General features: G+C 36.9%; 1 protein-coding gene across 1 annotated transcript in view; it reads right to left on the bottom strand.

The window, feature by feature from the left end:
- The window catches only part of rmdn2 (regulator of microtubule dynamics 2), a 60,388-nt gene that overhangs the window by 29,869 nt on the left and 9,324 nt on the right, over positions 1-21,195 (bottom strand). The window contains exons 4-6 of the mRNA XM_081350292.1: positions 11,314-11,488; positions 6,713-6,815; positions 4,042-4,102 (exon numbers count right to left, since the gene is read on the bottom strand). Of these exons, the coding sequence (XP_081206418.1) occupies positions 4,042-4,102; positions 6,713-6,815; positions 11,314-11,488 (339 nt within the window). The remainder of the gene's footprint in view (positions 1-4,041; positions 4,103-6,712; positions 6,816-11,313; positions 11,489-21,195) is intronic.

Below are 21,195 nucleotides of genomic sequence, written 5' to 3'. Positions count from 1 at the left end.
TGAACTAATTGCACATAAAAAGAAGAGCAAGACGGACACAAACTCTGCATTGCATCAGGACTTTCGGATACAGGTTAAAAAAAAATATAAATACAACTGCATAAATTACAGCTTTACATTTTCTGGCTAGTGCACCACAATTGTGCTAGAAAGTTGTGTGTGGTTGCCAGGGTGTTGCTATGCGGCTGCTAAGTCTCTATGAAGCCATGCATAGTGTGCTATTACTTTTCTAAGGAATCATATTTATGATTTTCGACTAGTACTTAATAAAAACTATGAAAAAAGGGACTTAAGCTATGTCTAGCTACTATTAATTTAAAATGTTCCCCCTTTTTTATCATACTGAAATCGAAATAAATAAATATGTAAAAAAGAATAATGGAGGAATGATTTATTTTCGCTGGATAATGTATGAACATATAGTACTTGGGGTTAGTTGTTTGTTCAAATGTCTAATATACAATTTATTACCAGTGTAAATCATTCTGTTCAAAAGATTAGGGTTGATAAGGTTTTATTCAGCAAGAATACAGTAACTTGGTCAAAAAATGACAGTAAAGCCATTTATGATAAAATTTCTATTCATCAAAGAATACTGAAAAATCACGTAGAATAATAAGCAGTTTTCAACATTGATACTAATAATAAATGTTTCTTGACCAGCACATCAGCATATTAGAATGATTTCTGAAGGATCATGTGACACTGAAGACTGGAGTAATGATGCTGAAAATTCAGCCTCGCCATCACAGAAATAAGTTACATTCTAAAATATAACAGAAAACAAATTATTGTTTATGTTAAATTGTAATGATATTTTACAATACTACTGTTTTTTTATACTCTATTTAATTCAAATAAAAGCACCCTTCAAATAAGAAAAAATTCAAATAAGAAATATCACACCGACTCCAAACTTTTGAAGATTAGTGTACATCTATTTGAATTTAAATAACTACATGTAAAATGTTTTACTTCTGATTTACACTGAAATTGGTTCTGCTCATGAATACATGAATATGGCCACACAATGGCCACACACAAAAAAAAAAACAAAAAAAAAAAAACGCAATACAACAACAAGCAGAGTCATGGCAATGTGCTAAGGACAGACTTCAAATGAGCTGAAGGCTAGATCCTCAATGAAAAGCAACTGTAATGCCAAGGACAGATAAAAGCAGCTGTAATGGAGATGCTTGTGCGTACGCCACAATGACTCTCCACAGGGCTCTATTTGATAATCCTGGCATCTGTGAGGGAACGGAAAGCATTGCGAAGGGATTTACACTGGCAAAATACCGAGAACAGTAAACATACTTCATTAAGATACCCTGTAACCAAACAAATGCAAACACACAACAAATCACAAAGATTCTGACCACAGCAACACTGAATATTACAGTATTTAATTGATTGGCCACTATAAACAGACAAACCATTAAAGCTCACAAAGAATTAAACTAAAGGGAGCAAAACTGATCTGATCTAAAGTCAGTCAACTGAGAGAAAATGAACAGGCAGCTTGCCATCATCTGAAATTGTCATCACTGGACTTTCAATGTGAGGAAATATTTATATATATTAAACTATAAATATATAGTTTAATGTATTTTAAGTGTAATTTATTCCTGTGATGGCAAAGCTTAATTTTCAGCATCGTTAAGGCCCGATACACTCACAGCGAAGCTCTTTTTTGTTCTTCATTTAGGGATAAAAAGAAGTTGGAAATACCTTTGCAGCAGTTTACTGTTAGCGAACATCCCAACGCCGGCAACGCTGTTTAGATGAATATGTAAATATATGCTTTGTGCTTTCCTCTCAATAACAAAATAAACACAACTAAAAATGACATCAGTGAGAAAACAGCAGTCAAGAAAGCATCTGATCATCGCGATGTGGATGATTACACGAGCTCGACACTCATGTCAAGTAAAGTCACGTCACTTTTATTTATGTAGCAGTTTATACAAAAGATTGCTTTAAACCAAACAGCTTTACAGTATTAAACATCAAAAAACAGTGTCAGTGTTGTATTCAATTAGAATTACACTTTCATTTCTACCATAAAGCAGCTCTGCAGTGTTTGTTTTCACTCGTGGATGTCTGACCTTGACAGACTCATCAGAGGAAATGAACCGGAGAAGATTTCCACATCAAAGAAGGCGGAGCCTTAGGGTTAAAACAAACAATACCAATGGTGGTATGAAGGCGTTTGCCACCCGGAGAAAACTTGTTTCGAACTCCCTAAACAAACTACGAACTTTGTTTTGGCTTGATTTTGTATGAAATGACATCACACCAGTTCGTTCTTCGATTACACTTGAAGTATATCGGGGCCTTTACTGCAGTCTTCAGGATCACATAATCCTTCACAAATCATTGTTTTATTTTATTTTGTGTGCAAGACACATTTTTGAAATTATCAATGTTGAAAAACAACACCATACTTTTAAACAGTAGTGTATAAATACTAATTTTGGAATAAAAGCACAGGAATTTCAAGCAACTGCAATTAAGTAGGTGAGTGTGTCATGTCAGCTTGGAGCTGTCTTTGCACATGTTTACATTCCTGGGGTGTGGTGATGCTATCGAGAGAGTTTTGTAAGATGAGTTTATCCAGAGGGACAGGCCTGAAAATCACCTCCGGTGCAGGACACCCACATACAAGCACACCCACATATATATTCAGATACCCACAAACACACACAGGAGCCCAGGTGCTACAAAGTCAAGTCAAGTCAAGTCAAGTTTATTTATATAGCGCTTTTCACAATACAGATTGTATCAAAGCAGCTTCACAGCAATAAATTAGAACAATACATCAATGTTTGTTTCTAGTGGAACGTCTACGTTTGGTAATGCTGATCAATAGTATCGTTGATTGATTAATTAAATTAAATATCCCCAACTGAGCAAGCCAAAGGCAACAGTGGCAAGGAACCGAAAAACTCCATCAGGTGACCTAATGGAGAAAAAAAAACCTTGGGAGAACCCGGGCTCAGTCGGGGGCCAGTTCTCCTCTGGCGTTACAAACAAGTATGTAAATATGTTTCACTAATGAGGGACAGATTTGCAAACCTCTCGAATCCAACTTGAGGTCATTGAAATTGTTGAGGGGAAAAAAGGGCCATAGAATGGCACAGTAAAGTCTACACTACGCAAAAAGTTGTCAGTAAGAGGTACGGGAAGCGCTGGGAATTAATTATTTTAAATAGGTGGGTGAAAGCCAAAAAATAAAATAAAACATATTATCAAACCACAGGCACTAGAGTCACAGCAGATGGGAAAAAACAAGTTTAAAGTTTCTAGTACGGCTGCAACAACTACTCAATAAAATGTTATTATCGATAAAGAAAATAATTTGATTAATAAAATGAATTTGATTAATGATTAGTCGCATCTGCGTGCGGTGCCCGGGAAACCATCAGCCAATCACGCCGCTTTACATTTCTAAATTTCTATGGACAAAACGCATATGGAAAATAGTGGAAGGCAGAGAGTGAGCTGCAGCGGTGAAGGTCCATGATCCAAGTTGTCTGAAACATGCTCACTGCAGAGCCAATGGGTGGAGCTTGACGTCCAGCTCCCCTTCACTGGACGTAATGGGTCGATCTAGAGTAGACAGTCCAACAATATCCATATTGCTAAATATAACTCCACCCATTAGGTCCACAGAGGTGGAGCTGGACAAGGTCAGGCTCCGCCCATTATGTCCAGAGAGGGGGAGATGGACGTCATTTGGCATGTAGTAAGCATCACTTAAAAAACAATGCCACTGAGCAATTATGTCAACCTTGGCATGAAATGCCTAGTGACAATAAAGATTACCATTAATTGTTTTTCATGCATACAGCTACATATTGTTCACCCCTCTCATTTTTCCCCCCAAAATGTTCTTGTTTGAGAATTCATAAATTGATAACTCATACCGCAAATTGAAGACTCATACTGCTACGAAACTTCTTCAATCACCCAGTTGTAAAATTAGTATGAAAAAAACTGCCTATATGGACAACAAATTAATTCAATACATGAACTTACCACTGATGACCTTCTGCACACAGTGGATTGATGGATATTGCCTCTTCACCAACTTTTTTTCCTGAAATGAAAAATCAAACAAAATAAACACTCCAGCAGCATCCAATCTGTTATCACTCCTATAGCCTAAATAAAACTAAATTCAAAGGTTCCTTTTGCAGAAGATGATCACACACCTGCTCATAGATAGACTAACAAGACACACATACAGTACTTCCTCTCTAGATGTTTAAATAGCAGTAATAATTGATCTGCTTCCAAACTCTTTGACATTAGCTATGTTTACATCCACCGATTTTTATGAGCAGTTTGGGATATCGTATAAAAAACAATGCTGGATGGAAACACCAAGATGCTCATAAATTCAAAAAATGCGTGTGAAAAAACATGAGCTCAATTGAGGCGGATACATTTTTTTATCCGATGATAAGAAGACATGCGCATAAACTACAATTGAAACACATCTACCAAATAAATCCCTCTATGGGCAACAAAAAACTCACACGGATGTGGTTGGATAACTAGACTAACCAGCACACTAATTTCATTGCACAGCATCTCAAATGTTTGTTTGATCATTCTGAAATACCTGAGTCAAAGTCTGTTATCAGAATGATGATGAATTATTTTTGTCTGTGAAATAGAGCAAAAACTGGCAATACTGTGTCTAAACATAAGTCACTTAATATTAACTTGTTTATTGAACTGTTGTATAAAATCAATATAACATTTGTAATCATGATACTGATAAACTATATTATGACTGTAAAAGACATCCAGAGGTTTTTTTGCCCCCTTATCTTGAATATTGGGGACATTCTAAATGCATTTTAGTAGACTAAATCATGCAGTGAAAGTGTGCACTAAATGTGCAAGCGCACTCGTCTAACCTACTAGTATGCGTGCACTCTCCAGGTGTGTCTTTGTAAAGTGAGGGACATACTCAATACTACTATCAGATTGCACATCATTAAAACAACAAACAAGATATTATCGTAGACGTATATGTCAGTTTCATTATAACATAATAAATAGTATCACCTTAGAAAAACAAACTTTATCACCTCACTATAAAGAGCAAATCACAAGCATGTAACATCGTAGTTGTGTTTAGTAAGTCATGAAATTACCAAAAAGTACCAATAAATTACATAACTGGTACGTTGTGCAGGGAAGGATTTACATGTTGGTATGATGTTCATTCTATTCATCAGGATCAGTGTCCATATGTTAATTTATATTTTAGTGATGTGTACATCATGGTAAATGTAGTTTCAGTAGTTTCCACAATACCACTTCTTTTTCATTTATTTTGTTATTTTCTATATTTTTGGTGACTGTGGTCATCATATCAACTTTTTTGTATTAGCAAATACTTGTTTGGGGCTGTTAATAATAGCCTTACCGTAGACTGTTATTCATCATTCTTAGTGATATTCTAACAATCTGCCCTGCAGCTCAGGCTGGAAACCTGTACATTCTTCTATCCTGCTTCCATTACAAATTTGCAGGCACCAATCACAAACTGGCTTATCCACCTGGCGCACTATTGGCGGGTTTAATCCAATCCAATTCCTTTTAACCTCTCGACGATGCTCAATGGCTTCATTAGTTTAGCAAACAAATAGCTAGAGTGGGTGTAAATACCACTCACTTTCATGTTTTTTTTTTGCACAACCTGCAAAAATCACTCGATGCCATTGCTGCTTCTGCAAACCGCTGATCAATGCTACAAACCAACACGTTTGGTTACACATTTCCTGCCTGGAGTTTTCACTGAAAAGTACGTCACCTGGATCGTTGGTCTGATTGGTTGAAGGACTATACAATTGCATATATAGTCATTTGAACTATGCCCGTTGACCACCCAGACCAATGTTCAATCTTAAAAGATTGAGCTTGGTCTGGTGATAGGCAGACTAACAATTTATGTTTATGTTAAGTAAAGTGGGATGGTACTTGTGTGTTTGTCACAATGGCCAAACCAGTGGAGAACCACTGCGTTATGCAACTGAGGACAGACATCCGAATGCAAGATAACATGACAGCGTTTATTGCGTTTCGTCATCAATGCAAGTCATTTATGATGTAGGATAAATAAGTCACAATGGCTTTCTCCGATTGCAGCAACTTCCATTTTTAGTACAGATATTTTGCAGATTTTAGTACATGTTTTATGCGGTATTCCAAATGTGTGCACAAGTTAAATCCACAACTTCGGATGGAAACATAGCTAATGAAGCTTTCATACAGAGAAGTGACTGGAGAACAGCAATTAAAGACACAATAGAAAAGAAGGATCAGAAACTGAACAAGTTCATCCTGTCCCTCAATACACACATGGAGTGAGTTGATATTGTGTTACATTTAATTAGCAAGGAGAGAAGGACAAACAGGAACAGAAAGGGAAGGCAGAGAATGTTTTCATGAATAAGTCAAGATGGGTTATAAATTAATTAGTTAATTACTTAACTATTTTAATCTACTTCAATCAAATTATATGCCAAATAATTAATTAACTTAATGAATCAATATTTGCTGAGAAAAGCCACCAAATGTTTAATTTTAATTTTAAGTCAACGTTATGTCATATGATTCAGTTCTAAATTCTCAATTCAAATGTCTACAGTGTATATACATATCAACCCGTAATCATGAAAGTGGTGATTACCGTTTTCAGCGTAGCTCTTCTTCTCTGCAAGGTCCATGGCAAAATCATGTGCATCTGCATAGGCTCTGGACAACCGCCAAAGGTACTGCCACTTCTGATCAAACTGTAAGCACATGCATAACTTTTATTACTAAACCAGAACACTATATTAAAAAGTTTGGTGTCAGTAAGACTTTTTAATGTCTTTGAAAGAAGTCTCTTATGCGCTCTAAGACTGTATTTATTTGATAAAAAATACAGTAAAAACAGTAATATTGTGAAATATTATTTCAGATTAAAAATATAACCACAAGCAGCGATGACGGGTCTAAGCCCCAGCATGGAGGTAGCCTCCATCCCGGTGGCTTTAGGACAACTGTGCATGGCGGAGCAATGTGCATAAGTGTGAACTTGCGTGTTACTACAGCAGCTGGTACCACTACCATGAACCATAACAGCCACATCCATGAGATCATTTAAATGTAGATGCATTTTTATGTTATAGGATGTTAAAGGTCACTTTCAAATGAATGTGAAGTTATCATATGCAGCTCAAAATTTTGTTAGTCCATAGGTATTTATCTTAAAGTATTTTATATATATATATATATATATAAATACTTTAAGATAAATATATATATATATATATATATATATATATATATATATATATATATATATATATATATATATATATATATATATATATATATATATATATATATATATATATATATATATATATATATATATACTTCAAGATAAATACCTATGGACTAACAAAATTTTGTTATATATATACAGTGAGGAAAATAAGTATTTGAACACCCTGCTATTTTGCAAGTTCTCCCACTTAGAAATCATGGAGGAGTCTGAAATTGTCATCGTAGGTGCATGTCCACTGTGAGAGACATAATCTAAAAAAAAAAAATCCAGAAATCACAATATATGATTTTTTAACCATTTATTTGTATGATACAGCTGCAAATAAGTATTTGAACACCTGAGAAAATCAATGTTAATATTTGGTACATTAGCCTTTGTTTGCAATTACAGAGGTCAAACGTTTCCTGTAGTTTTTCACCAGGTTTGCACACACTGCAGGAGGGATTTTGGCCCACTCCTCCACACAGATCTTCTCTAGATCAGTCAGGTTTCTGGGCTGTCGCTGAGAAACACGGAGTTTGAGCTCCCTCCAAAGATTCTCGATTGGGTTTAGGTCTGGAGACTGGCTAGGCCACGCCAGAACCTTGATATGCTTCTTACAGAGCCACTCCTTGGTTATCCTGGCTGTGTGCTTCGGGTCATTGTCATGTTGGAAGACCCAGCCTCGACCCATCTTCAATGCTCTAACTGAGGGAAGGAGGTTGTTCCCCAAAATCTCGCAATACATGGCCCCGGTCATCCTCTCCTTAATACAGTGCAGTCGCCCTGTCCCATGTGCAGAAAAACACCCCAAAGCATGATGCTACCACCCCCATGCTTCACAGTAGGGATGGTGTTCTTGGGATGGTACTCATCATTCTTCTTCCTCCAAACACGTTTAGTGGAATTATGACCAAAAAGTTCTATTTTGGTCTCATCTGACCACATGACTTTCTCCCATGACTCCTCTGGATCATCCAAATGGTCATTGGCAAACTTAAGACGGGCCTTGACATGTGCTGGTTTAAGCAGGGGAACCTTCTGTGCCATGCATGATTTCAAACCATGACGTCTTAGTGTATTACCAACAGTAACCTTGGAAACGGTGGTCCCAGCTCTTTTCAGGTCATTGACCAGCTCCTCCCATGTAGTTCTGGGCTGATTTCTCACCTTTCTTAGGATCATTGAGACCCCACGAGGTGAGATCTTGCATGGAGCCCCAGTCCGAGGGAGATTGACAGTCATGTTTAGCTTCTTCCATTTTCTAATGATTGCTCCAACAGTGGACCTTTTTTCACCAAGCTGTTTGGCAATTTCCCCGTAGCCCTTTCCAGCCTTGTGGAGGTGTACAATTTTTTCTCTAGTGTCTTTGGACATTTCTTTGGTCTTGGCCATGTTAGTAGTTGGATTCTTACTGATTGTATGGGGTGGACAGGTGTCTTTATGCAGCTAACGACCTCAAACAGGTGCATCTGGAGGTGGAGGTGGACATTTTAAAGGCAGACTAACAGGTCTTTGAGGGTCAGAATTCTAGCTGATAAGACAGGTGTTCAAATACTTATTTGCAGCTGTATCATACAAATAAATAGTTTAAAAAATCATATATTGTGATTTCTGGATTTTTTTTTTTTTTAGATTATGTCTCTCACAGTGGACATGCACCTACGATGACAATTTCAGACCCCTCCATGATTTCCAAGTGGGAGAACTTGCAAAATAGCAGGGTGTTCAAATACTTATTTTCCTCACTGTATGTATATATATATATATATATATATATATATATATATATATATATATATATATATATATATATATATATATATATATATATATATATATATATTATTAAACTAATTATATAAAACTATGTTGTCAGTGCACTTCAAATAAACTGGTTATATCTGGTTTTAAGAAATCTCTTAGGACTTAGGATCTGTTTCTATGTTTTAATGGCAAAATAAAGGCATTTTGCCATTAAAACATAGAAACAGATCCTAAGTCCAGTCCTGAGAGATTTCTTATCTTCTATATACTATAATATATATATATATATATATATATATATAGATAGATAGATAGATAGATAGATAGATAGATAGATATATATATATATATATATGTATATATATTATAGTATATACTGTATAGTATATCAAAATACAGTAGCTAATAAAAGTAATTCATTATGTCTGAAAACAATCGCTATAAAAAAAAGTCTCATGTAACCACGTCAATCAGAATGAATTGGCCAAATACTTTTAAAATTTTATTCGGATTGTAAGTGGTGGTTTAAACCTTTAATAATCCGATAAAGATTATGTAAACACTTGATAGGATTGGATCTGAAACTGGGAAAGTACTGTGCATGTGCAAGGACGCAGAAATGGCGTAATGATGTATAATGCAAGGAACGAACTGTTGTTGTTGAATGAAGTGTTATAAATGAATGTTGTGTCATTCTAAAATTCTCCTTCTATTCGTCATCTCCGTCCCGAAATCAAAGAAAATGAGTAATTTAGGAGAATAGTATGTGCAAACAGAGGGGAAACTGTATGTTCATGCAATGTGCGCATTTCATAAAAATCCGATTCCGATTTGAAGCTTGTGACATATAAACGGCCACATCAATCGGATCACTTTATATAGAGTTCATGTAAACTGAATTCTATGTTCAGATTCATAAATCGGAATGCGTTAATTCCTATCGAAACAGAAGGTGTCCGCGTAAACAAAGCTACTGTTCTTAACCTTGTGTAAAAATAGGCCTATGCTGCCATCTAGTTCTTATAGTATGCATTTCAATTGATTTTCTTTCTTTCTTTCAACCAGATAGCATGAATTCACTTTTTATTTATATTATTTTATATGGAAATAAATGGTGTGATGTATCATTTAGAAGATATCCAATACCCGTTTGCAATTAAGCATCTTCACTATATTGAAATGTTGACATCATGTTGAGAAAGTTTGGTGTGAATCGTATGAAGCCCTATGGAGCAGTAGTTAAAAATTAATGGCTGGATTCAAGAAATCCACATTCAAACCAAAATAGCTAACTTTCTGATGGTCGGAGCTACTGACTGTAAATTAGAAAGTTGTCCGGCTTGATGAGAACAATATATGTACTGAGTTTGATGAATGTAGGTAAAACTAACCCCCCACTTTAGTCAAGCCCTTCCTACATGCCCATTTCTTAAGGCTTTGCCCATGTCTACTGGCTGACAACTCTGGTGTGTGTGTTGAGTTTCATGCAATTTAAACCATGCTAAGAGTCTCAAAAACAACCAAAAAGAATATTAAAGTCTGATGTGTTGCCATGACAACAATATTCAAGATATCAAGAATCCTTTCACAGGTGTACATCAGCCATGTCTTGGACTTATTGTGACAAAATTTTAATCCTGTGATGCAAAGCTGAATTTTCAGCATCATTACTCCAGTCTTTAATGTCACATGATCCTTCAGAAATCATTCTAATATGATGATTTGGTGCTCAAGAAACATTTCCTATTATTATCAATGTTGAAAACAATTATGCCGCTTAATTTTTGGTGGAAACCGTGATATATGTTTTTTCAAGAAACTTTAAAGGGACAATGTGTAGTTTTTTAGATATTTTATTATTTAAAATCAATATTTTTATTCTCATTCTGTCCTCAATGAAAACACATCCTGTCATAGCTTTATGGTACGTAACGGTTACCATAGATGCAACGCGCATTTGAAAAAGCGAGGCGCAAGAGAGCACTATTCGTTTGAATGCAAAATACAAATTTCACCGCTAGATGGGAGAAATTCCTACACAATGTCCCTTTAAAAGAATAACATTTATTTGAAATGGAAATCTTTTGTAACGTTATAAATGTCTTTACTGTTACTTGTGATCAATTCAATGCACCTTTGCTGAATAAAAACATTTTTTCCCTCCAAAAAACAAACCCTGACACTCAACTTTCAAAAGTTAGTTTACATACCTCTTCTTTCCTCTCTAGCAGAGTATTCAGGCCTTGTGCTTTCTCTGCCCCGTTACAGCTGTGCAGTCGGTCTGCTTTCTGCAACAGGGCCATGAGTTCATCCACTGGTTCCTGCAGTGGTTTTCGTTCATCGTCATTTTCCTCTTCCTCAGAGTCGGTCAGTGCGGTTATATATCTGTAGCACACAGTAAAGAGGACAGTGATCATGCACCTGTTGTGATGACATTGGCTTCTTATGAGACTGAATAACTTTAGCTATGTCTTAAAGGAATGACAATTCTTGACAACAAGGATGTAACTTACATACTTAAATACATAACTGCGTTAAATGTATTTTGGAGCTGAATTGAAACTAAAGTGACTCTATAAGTCAAAGAAAATAACTTGCTTACATTCACAATACAAAGGCAAAGTGGGTTTCTAAAAGTTAAAAAAAATGCTTTTAAGGTATCTTTAACCTAAAAGATACATTTAGGAAACATGCTTCAAAACAAGAAGTTAAAGACTTTGCTTTTGACTATGATTTCAACCTCTGTTTTTATTTTTCCTTCTCAAGTGACAAGTTGAAGGAATTACCTTTTGGAGGCAGAGCATAAATTTGGTAATAAACGTAAAAAAAAAAAAAAAGGGAATTTTTGTTGGTCAATAATGCAGTCAGTAATGGGTATGCATTCATAAAGTGTTTGCATGCTAAATATCACACAGGGTTGTGTACATGTGAAGTAGGGTAATTAACCGTTTATTGGGATTGCTGGTTGAAGTACTGACACCTAAAGGCTTTTGTGTAAAAGCACTGTGAGAGTTGTTTATTTTTCTTAAAACAAGGCATGCGATACCTGCCTAACTTTTACAGCTTTTGAAAAAACGTCCCTTTTCAATTACCGTAGGTGTGCACTAACACTTTCAGCAGCTGACATGAGTGTGTAAAAAACATTAATTACAGGTTAAGGTACAAATGAAAAGCTTGACAAAAAGTGAAAACATAAAAGGCTTCCATTAAGAGCTGGCACCTACAGCATTTGCGTCATATGCTGTTCGTGAGAACATTTGAGACTGCGAGCGATAGTTCTGCAGGGATGTGTTGGAGCTGGAACCTCCCTGGGCACTTCAATGTTACATACGCGAAGGTCGCTCATGACATTCAAAGGAGATCACAGCCCCCAGAATCAAAGATACACTTAGTGATAGAGATTTCTTCTAAAACCAGGATGTTTTTGATTTCAGGGGCTATAGTTACATGTTAACTGCCAGAGATCTGAGTCGTTTTAGCCATTCTTATCTGTCTATCTGAAGTGATGTCTTTCTCAGACCCTCATTATTGCTAAACGTATACTGGCAACTCTACCTCTGCAATGTCTTTCTTCACTTCTTCTGCATACAGTGTCATGCAGACATAATTGTGAGTCACATCCCAAAACTAAGTAAGTTGAGCAGCACATAAAAAAAATAAACTCCAAAATACAATATATTAATTTCTCTCAATTATTTCTCTCTTTAATTATTTTTTTTTATAATTAACTGTTTTCTGTTTTATCATATTAATAAAATGTAATGTATTCATGTGATGGCAAAGTTAAATTTTCAGCAGCCATTGCTCCAGTCTTCAGAACAGCATTCATTTGTAATGTTGTATTTTGTAACATTATAAATGTCTTTACTGTCACTTTTGATTAATTTACTGTGTCCTTGCTGAACTTTTTGTTAAAAATATTATTTCCCCCAAATTTTAAGCAGTAATGCATCACGGTTTCCACAAAAATGCTATGCAGCAAAAGCGGTTTTCAATTGATGATAATAATAATAAATGTTTCTTGAGCAGCAAATCAGCATATTAGAATGATTTCTGAAGGATCATGTGACACTGAAGACTGGAGTAATGATGCTGAAAATGGAGCTTTGTTTCACAGGAATAAATTGCATTTTAAAATACAAAACAGTTATTTTAAATTGTAATAATATTTCACAATATTAGTGTTTGTTATGTTAATTATTCTAAACTAAACTAGATTTTTTCATGACCTTTATAAGACCAAGTAAAGAAAATGAGTTGTATTAGTAACACTTTCGACAACTTCCTAATGATCTTCATTACTTTTAATTCACTTCCTAAAAAATTAATTTGTCTTGTATTGTTGGGTTTATGTATTTATGTTGTGTTGTAGTATTGTTTTTTATTCATATAGTAGGCTAACTGCAAATATTTCAACAATGATTTTGTTAACATGCATTTCGAAGTGGTTAATGATTTAAACGATGGTTAAGTTAATAATTAATTCAACAAAATACAGCCTACATAAAACTTTACTCATGTGTAAACTGTAATTCTAGTAATTCTTTAGGAGTCTGAAATAGATTTTGCTCTATCAGGCAATACACGCATTACAACTTATTCAGACAAATAACGCTGACTGCTTTCAAGATGATGCATGGTAAACTTTGAATTGTAACATTTAATACCCAAACCACCCACGTATCCCACACCAATAATCCTACCCAAGGGGTTTACAGTGTGTATCATATGCACGTAAAAACTAATTTTCGTGTATAAATTGTATGATAAATACAATGCGTGCTATAGAGACGCATTTCATAAGATTGGGTTGTTTCTAAAGATACTGATATTTATAAGGCAGCTGTCTGACTCAGAGATGGCGAACGAGGACATAGTTTGTGTAACATTAGCAACACATTATTAGCTGTTTGATAATGTAGTCAGTCCAAGGGTTAATCATATCTAATCCCGGTATGTGTCCGACGCTGTAGAAAGCAATACATAAAACGCATTCCCATTCTGATACATCGACTTGTGGGCGACCCTGTATAATTCTGATAATAGGTCTTCCTCTTCTTCTCAAACAGTTTCTAGTTCAAACATGTATGACTGAATTAAACCAATATTTCCACTTGCCATAGTGTAGCAGCGTGTACTAAAGTTGACCAGGATCAAGTAGTCCGAGTTGATGTGAGTGAGTGGACACGGGACTAATTTGCATATTAATGGTTCCACGTATGCTAATGTAGAGATACATTGCAGTTACTTCAAGGCATGAAGAAATTATTTTCACAGGAACAAAACGTTTTAAATCACTGATTATCAAAGATGAGTTATATGGAAGTAAAATAATGTCAAATGTTTTTGAAACAAAAAGCCTGTTGAATTGCACTACTTGAAAAAAAAAAGGCATTGCATTAACCATGCTTGCATTTTAATGCATTGTATTTTTAGGGCTTGTATTTTTATGGCCTGAAATTCAACATGGTTGAATATTTAAGCTGTGAATATTTCAATTAAAAACATTTCAAACACATTTTCATTATTAAAAATTCAATAATCCATATTCACCTTTCATATTTCACTTCCAAAATATTCAAACTGTTTAAAAATACAACCTATAATATTCAACAGGCAATTTTCGGTCCATTTTATTTCGCTTTGCAAATTCGCTTCCACAAATTCAGTGGTTCAAATTCGACAGTAAATTTAACGGAACTGCAGGAAAAGCAGTAGATTACCGAGATACTATCCATCTGCTGTTAGTCAATCTCACCAGCAGGAGGTGCAAACGCGCGTGTTGTGACGAAGACCAGCAACAGTTAGAACAAGTCATTCATTCATAAAACTCATTTACAGCAATGTAAGTGTATTTGTGATCATTATGAAGGCGGTTTTTTATGTTAAATTCAGTGTCTTCACGGTTACTTTCCCTGTGTAGCCTACATGCATCTTTCTCTACCGTGAACAAGATTATAATGTTATTCCCCGATGCGGATATACAGATCCAATGTTACATGTTTGAGGTTGACATATATTTCTCTTGGCTGTTTAGTGGCCTTAACTTTATATTGTGGCGATGTGCTGCATGCAAGCTATTAGGGTTTCCCTCAATACTTCAGGATTCCCCTGCTGTACATATAAAACGCTTAACGTAGCTTAATGGACTAATTACAGTGATATAAAAGACTAAACTCGCAGGCAAGCAGATGGACCCAGAATAACGCGCAAAGTTTAATGCTGAGCGTTTCCCAGTGATACAGTGGCATAAAGTTGGCTTGACGTTGGACATTCGCACATTTAGGGACCGTCTCTAAAGTTGCATACAACATTGGCATACACGTTTCTAACTTCAATAGCATTTTCTAGAATGACTTACAGTCATAAAACCAACTGTAAAGTGTTCATGTAGTGTCAGGCATAATGCGCACCCTTTGGATTTTTCATATTTATTCAAATAAATTGAAGTTTGCTTTTGAAGTTAGAAACGTGTATGCCAATGTTGTATGCAACTTTTGAGACGGTCCCTAAATGTGCGAATGTCCAATGTCAAGCCAATTTTACATTTATTAGGCTACATTTAATCATTTATTTAGCAGACGCTTTTATCCAAAGCGATTTACAGTTAAACTAATAATAGGAGGACAACAATATGCAAGTGCTATGACTCTTCCCGGTTTAAGATAATGTAGTACATGTAGGCATAGCCTACTATACTATACTAGAGAGAGAGAGAGAGAGAGAGAGAGAGAGAGAGAGAGAGAGAGAGAGAGAGAGAGAGAGAGAGAGAGAGAGAGAGAGAGAGAGAAGAGAAAGTGTTAGTATTGATCAAGTGTTGATTTTATGCCAGTATATCACGAAACGCTCTGCATGAAACTTTGCGCGTTACGTTCATATTCTTAGTCCATCAAGCCTATAGGTAGCCTACAGTCTACATCCCCAATAAGGTGCGAGTTTGGTCTTTCATATCACTGTATTAGTCCATTAAGCTACGTTAAGCGTTTTGTCCCGACTGAAGGGGAATCCTTGAGTATGAGGTATTGAGGGAAACCGATCATATTCCTGTTCAGGTAGAGAAAGCTGATGACATGTAGGCTACACAGGGAAAGTAACAATACAGTTATTGAATGATACATAAACACAGCTTTTGTGTCTTTATCATCTTTTCAGCATATATACTGAGTCTGACACAGATAATCATTTTCATTTTATGAATGAATGGCTTGCTCTAACTGTTGCTCTGTCTTTGTCAACAACACGTGTGTTTGCACCACCTGCTGGTGAGATTGACTAACAGCAGATGGAAAGTATCTCGGTAATCTATTGCTTTTCCTGCAGTTCCTTTGAATTTACTGTCGAATTTGAACCACTGAATTTGTGGAAGCGAATTTGCAAAGCGAAATAAAATGGACCGAAAATTGCCTGTTGAATATTATAGGTTGTATTTTTAAACAGTTTGAATATTTTGGAAGTGAAATATGAAAGGTGAATATGGATTATTGAATTTTTAATAATGAAAATGTGTTTGAAATGTTTTTAATTGAAATATTCACAGCTTAAATATTCAACCATGTTGAATTTCAGGCCATGAAAATGCAAGCCCTAAAAAAATACAATGCATTAAAATGCAAGCATGGTTGATGCAATGCCTAATTTTTTTCAAGTAGTGCAATTCAACAGGCTTTTTGTTTCAAAAACATTTGTCATTATTTTACTTCCATAGAGTTAATGGGATAATGCTCTGATTTAAGACCTTTTTAAGGCCTTAATATGTGGAACAGAGAATTAAGACTTGCGAATATCGCCAAAACGTCTGAAAAAGTTGTTGCTGAAAGAGTTTTTTTTTTTTTTTTTGCTATAACGCACAGCCAGAATCTGAAAGAAATTGTTTTTCCTCTGGATTGAAGGATGCAGCCACACCCAGGAAACACAGAATCTTCAACAAGGATTATTCCGATGCCAATCTTTTATCTCCCTCTTTGTGTAGCCACCATGAGCAGAACGGTGGGTTCAAGAGCACAATGTTTGTTTGAGAGCAATCACATCTTTCCTCAGCAAAGATCAACAACTGTCAAGGATCTGGCTGTACATTCAGTTCTGACGCATCATCTGGAAAAACATCAACCCACATCATTAGCGTTTGCCTTTGCATTACTTCTCTGCTTCTTAGGGATGCACCGAATATTTGGCAACAGAAATTATTCGCCCGAATATAGCACAAAAAAAGAAGCAATTTCAGACGAATAATTTTGGTTGCCAAACATTCGGTGCAATCCCGAATTCACTTCTCTTTGCATGTGAATGGTCAAATACAGACACAGTTGTCAAAATGCAAATCATGTGGAGTATCTCACAAAAACACAGTCAATTATCGCTCTGTGAAAACCGGATATATGTGTCAGTATTACCAGTAGATCCAAGCATTGGTCTTAAAGGAGAACTCCGGTCAATTTTAACATTGAGCTCATTTTTTTGTACATTTGGAGTGCTGTCAATACAGAGAACAACGACAAAAATCGGTGTTGCCTACACCGAATTATTCTATTTTTAAAATTTGCACCCTGTTGACTTCAATGGGGCAAGTACTAAACCTGCTTTTAGCCTCTTAACATCCTTGATGTGTCATTACAAGTGCACAGAAAATGTGAGTGATTCCTTCTGAGTGAACACGAGTGAATCTGACTGCAGTAGATGTGAAAGATATGTATAAAAATGATGTCATTTAAGCCAGCGCGAATACCTGTGTTTACATCCTGTTTTCGGTTGAAGTCCAAAGTAGTCGATTGCCGAGTTCACGCGCATAGGTTTAGTTACCTATGATCACGCGCATATTTAAATGTTCTTCACAGTAAGAAATAAATGGTTCTTATAAGAACTGTTTACTGAAAGGTTCATTGCGGAACCAAAAATGGTTATTTTATGGCATCGGGCAAACCCACTTTTGTATCCTTTATTTTTAAGAGTGTATGGAATTAACTGATTCAGATGAAATGTTTCAACAAATGGAACATCATATTTTAATGTAAGAAAAAAAACATTATAAAAGGTAAAAAATGTTTAGCAAATTCTCTAGGGGCCACATATTGCCCCTAAAATGGCCATATTAATAATAATAATAAAATATCTGACACTGTAGTGCACAAAGTTATAGGCCTATTTGGACTTTAAAATCATGTTTTAGATCAGGGGTGTCCAAACTCGTTTTGAAAGGGGGCCAGATTCAATGTTGTGGACAAGTAGCATGACTTGACAGTAGCAGTAGCTTGAGTGTACATTTCATTGTACTAACAAAAACAGTAACATCTGTATATAAAAAAAAAAAAAAAAAAAAAAAAAAGAGTAGAAGTAAGAACTTTTACAGTTTTACAAGACAATTACAGTTGGTCTCCCATAGTATCATTTAGATCATGATAAACAGTCAGAAACCAAGCATAGCATGTCATTACCATGGTAAAAAGTAACATTATGGTTTTTATGGTATCTATAATGGCTTTAGATAGACCAAACAGTGAAAGAGTGTAGGTTTGTACTGTGGTCATGCTGAACACCTCCATTTAACTGATTAAAACTCAAGCCTTTAAAATGCGAGACAAAGGCAAACCCTTTCAAAAGAAGAGCTGTTCAGTGGGAACGCGGTTTCCATCCCAACACTCACTGGCTGTGCACACATTCAGATGACTTCATCCGCTCCCCCAAGAGTTTGAACCCACAAACAGTTCTTTATTCCTCTAAAGTTTAAGGTCAGTAAAACTTTTTTTTTGGGGGGGAAATAAATTAATTATTTTATTCAGCAGCCAAGGACACATTAAATTGGTCAAAAGTGACAGTAAAGACATTTATAATGTTACAAAACATTTCTATATTTCAAATAAATGGTGTTCATTTGAACTTTCTATTCAAGGAATCCTGTTTTTTTTATCACAGTTTGCACAAACATGTTAAGCAGCACAACTGCTTTCAACATTGATAATAATAAGAAATATTCCTTGAGCACCAAATCAACATATTATAATAATATCTGAAGGATCATGTGACACTGAAGACTGGAGTAATGATGCTGAAAATTCAGCTTTGCCATCACAGGAATAAATTACATTCTAAAACATATTCAAATAGAAAAACAGTTATTTTAAATTGTAATAATATTTCAAAATATTAGTGTTTTTACTGTATTTTTGATCAAATAAATGCAGCCTTGGTGGGCATAAGAGACTTCTTTTGAGCATCAAAAAATATTACCGACCCCAAACCAAGTCGGCAAGTGAGACGCCACATTAAGTCACAAATAAACGTACTTGGTTACTTACGTAACCTCGGTTCCCTTAGAGATAAGGGAACGAGTACTGCGTTGCAAACGCTGAGGGAAAACTCCTTTTCTCGAGAATATTGAAGCCTTTATTTTAAAACGCATTGCTGCAGCACAGGCTCGCGCGAGCGTGCTGATAGGCTGTGCAAAAGCAACTGCACAAACCAATGGCGGATCAGCAGAGGCGCGCGAACCAATCAGGGCGCTTGGCGCTCTGCCAGAGTCAAGCGCGAAACTGCACGTGACAGAAGAGTATAAATACAGAGAAAATCCGCCATATGACAGGTTTAATCGACTGAAGCGAAAAAACCCCGATGTAAGAGAAACAGCACGGCAAGGCAACGCAGTACTCGTTCCCTTATCTCTAAGGGAACCGAGGTTACGTAAGTAACCAAGTACGTTCCCTTACGAGAACGTTCTCTCGTACTGCGTTGCAAACGCTGTGGGAACACTATTTAAAACGCCGTGCTATTAGTCTTGTGGCCGCTCTGAGCTACCAGGGAGTCCCGGGAAGTCACAGAATAGCCAGGATACCAAGACCAGAACATCGGGCCAAGAGATATCCAATGAACAAAGATCTGGGCCAAGGGCCAGTCATAAGAAGATCCCACAAACTCAAGTGACAAACATGTGTCTGAGTTAAAACTAGTCTGGGTCCACAGAGCCAGGGTCTAGATAGAGAGAACTCGTGCCTGCAAAGCAGGGACCTCTAAGTTGTAAAACCTTGCAAATGTGGACGGAACGGACCAGCCGGCCGCCGCACAAATGTCTTCGATAGGTACACCGCTCGACCAAGCCCACGAAGAGGAAGGCCCAGTGAGGTGTAAGCCAGAGCAATGGCCTCCACTATCCATCTAGACAGCGTGAGCTTAGTGACCGGGAGACCCTTGGTCCGGCCCCCGAAACAAACAAAGAGCTGTTCGGACTGTCTGAAAGAGGCCGAACGCTCCAGATAAACTCTCAGAGCTCTGACGGGGCAGAGCGTGTGAGCATCAGAGTCCTCCTCAGAGGTAGGAAGAGCTGACAGAGAAATGACCTGGGCTCTGAACGGAGTTGAGAGCACCTTAGGAACATATCCATGTTTTGGCCTAAGGAAGACCTTAGAGTCATTGGGGACAAACTCCAGACAGGCAGCGCTGGTAGAAAGCGCTTGTAACCCTACTCTCTTAACTGACGCCAGTGCTAATAGCAGGGCGGTTTTCAGGGAGAGGGGTTTCAGATCAGCTGACTGAAGCGGTTCAAAGGGGGGTCCCCTAAGAGCTAGCAGAACCAGAGAAAGGTCCCAAGCCGGAACTGACGGTGGTCGAGGCGGGTTAAGCCTTCTAGCACCCTTAAGGAAACGAACTATGAGGTCGTTTTTACCTAAGGAGGCTCCAGCTATCAGTACGTGAAATGCAGCAATCGCTGCCACGTACACCTTGAGTGTGGAGGGGGAGCGACCCGCGTCCAGCATCTCTTGGAGAAAAGAAAGCACCATAGGTACTTCACAAGTGTGAGGATCGAGGTTCCGAGCTAAACACCAGCTGGAGAACACTGACCATTTAAGGTGGTAGAGGCGTCTAGTAGACGGGGCTCTAGCCTCCATAATAGTATTCAGGACCCCCTCTGGGAGGTCCTGGGGTACCCGTTGAGTGGCCATGCATGTAGGGCCCACAAGTCGGGACGGGGATGCCAAACAGTCTTGTTCGCCTGAGCCAGGAGGTCGCGTCTCACTGGAATCGGCCAAGGGTCTGTTACAGACAGTTGCATCAACTCTGGGAACCAGGTCTGGGTTCGCCAGAGGGGGGCTACCAAGAGGACTGCG

The sequence above is a fragment of the Scardinius erythrophthalmus genome (assembly GCF_964197995.2).
Source record: "Scardinius erythrophthalmus genome assembly, chromosome: 21".
In the NCBI taxonomy this organism is placed as follows: domain Eukaryota; kingdom Metazoa; phylum Chordata; class Actinopteri; order Cypriniformes; family Leuciscidae; genus Scardinius; species Scardinius erythrophthalmus.
This window is presented reverse-complemented; position numbering and strand designations above follow the sequence as displayed.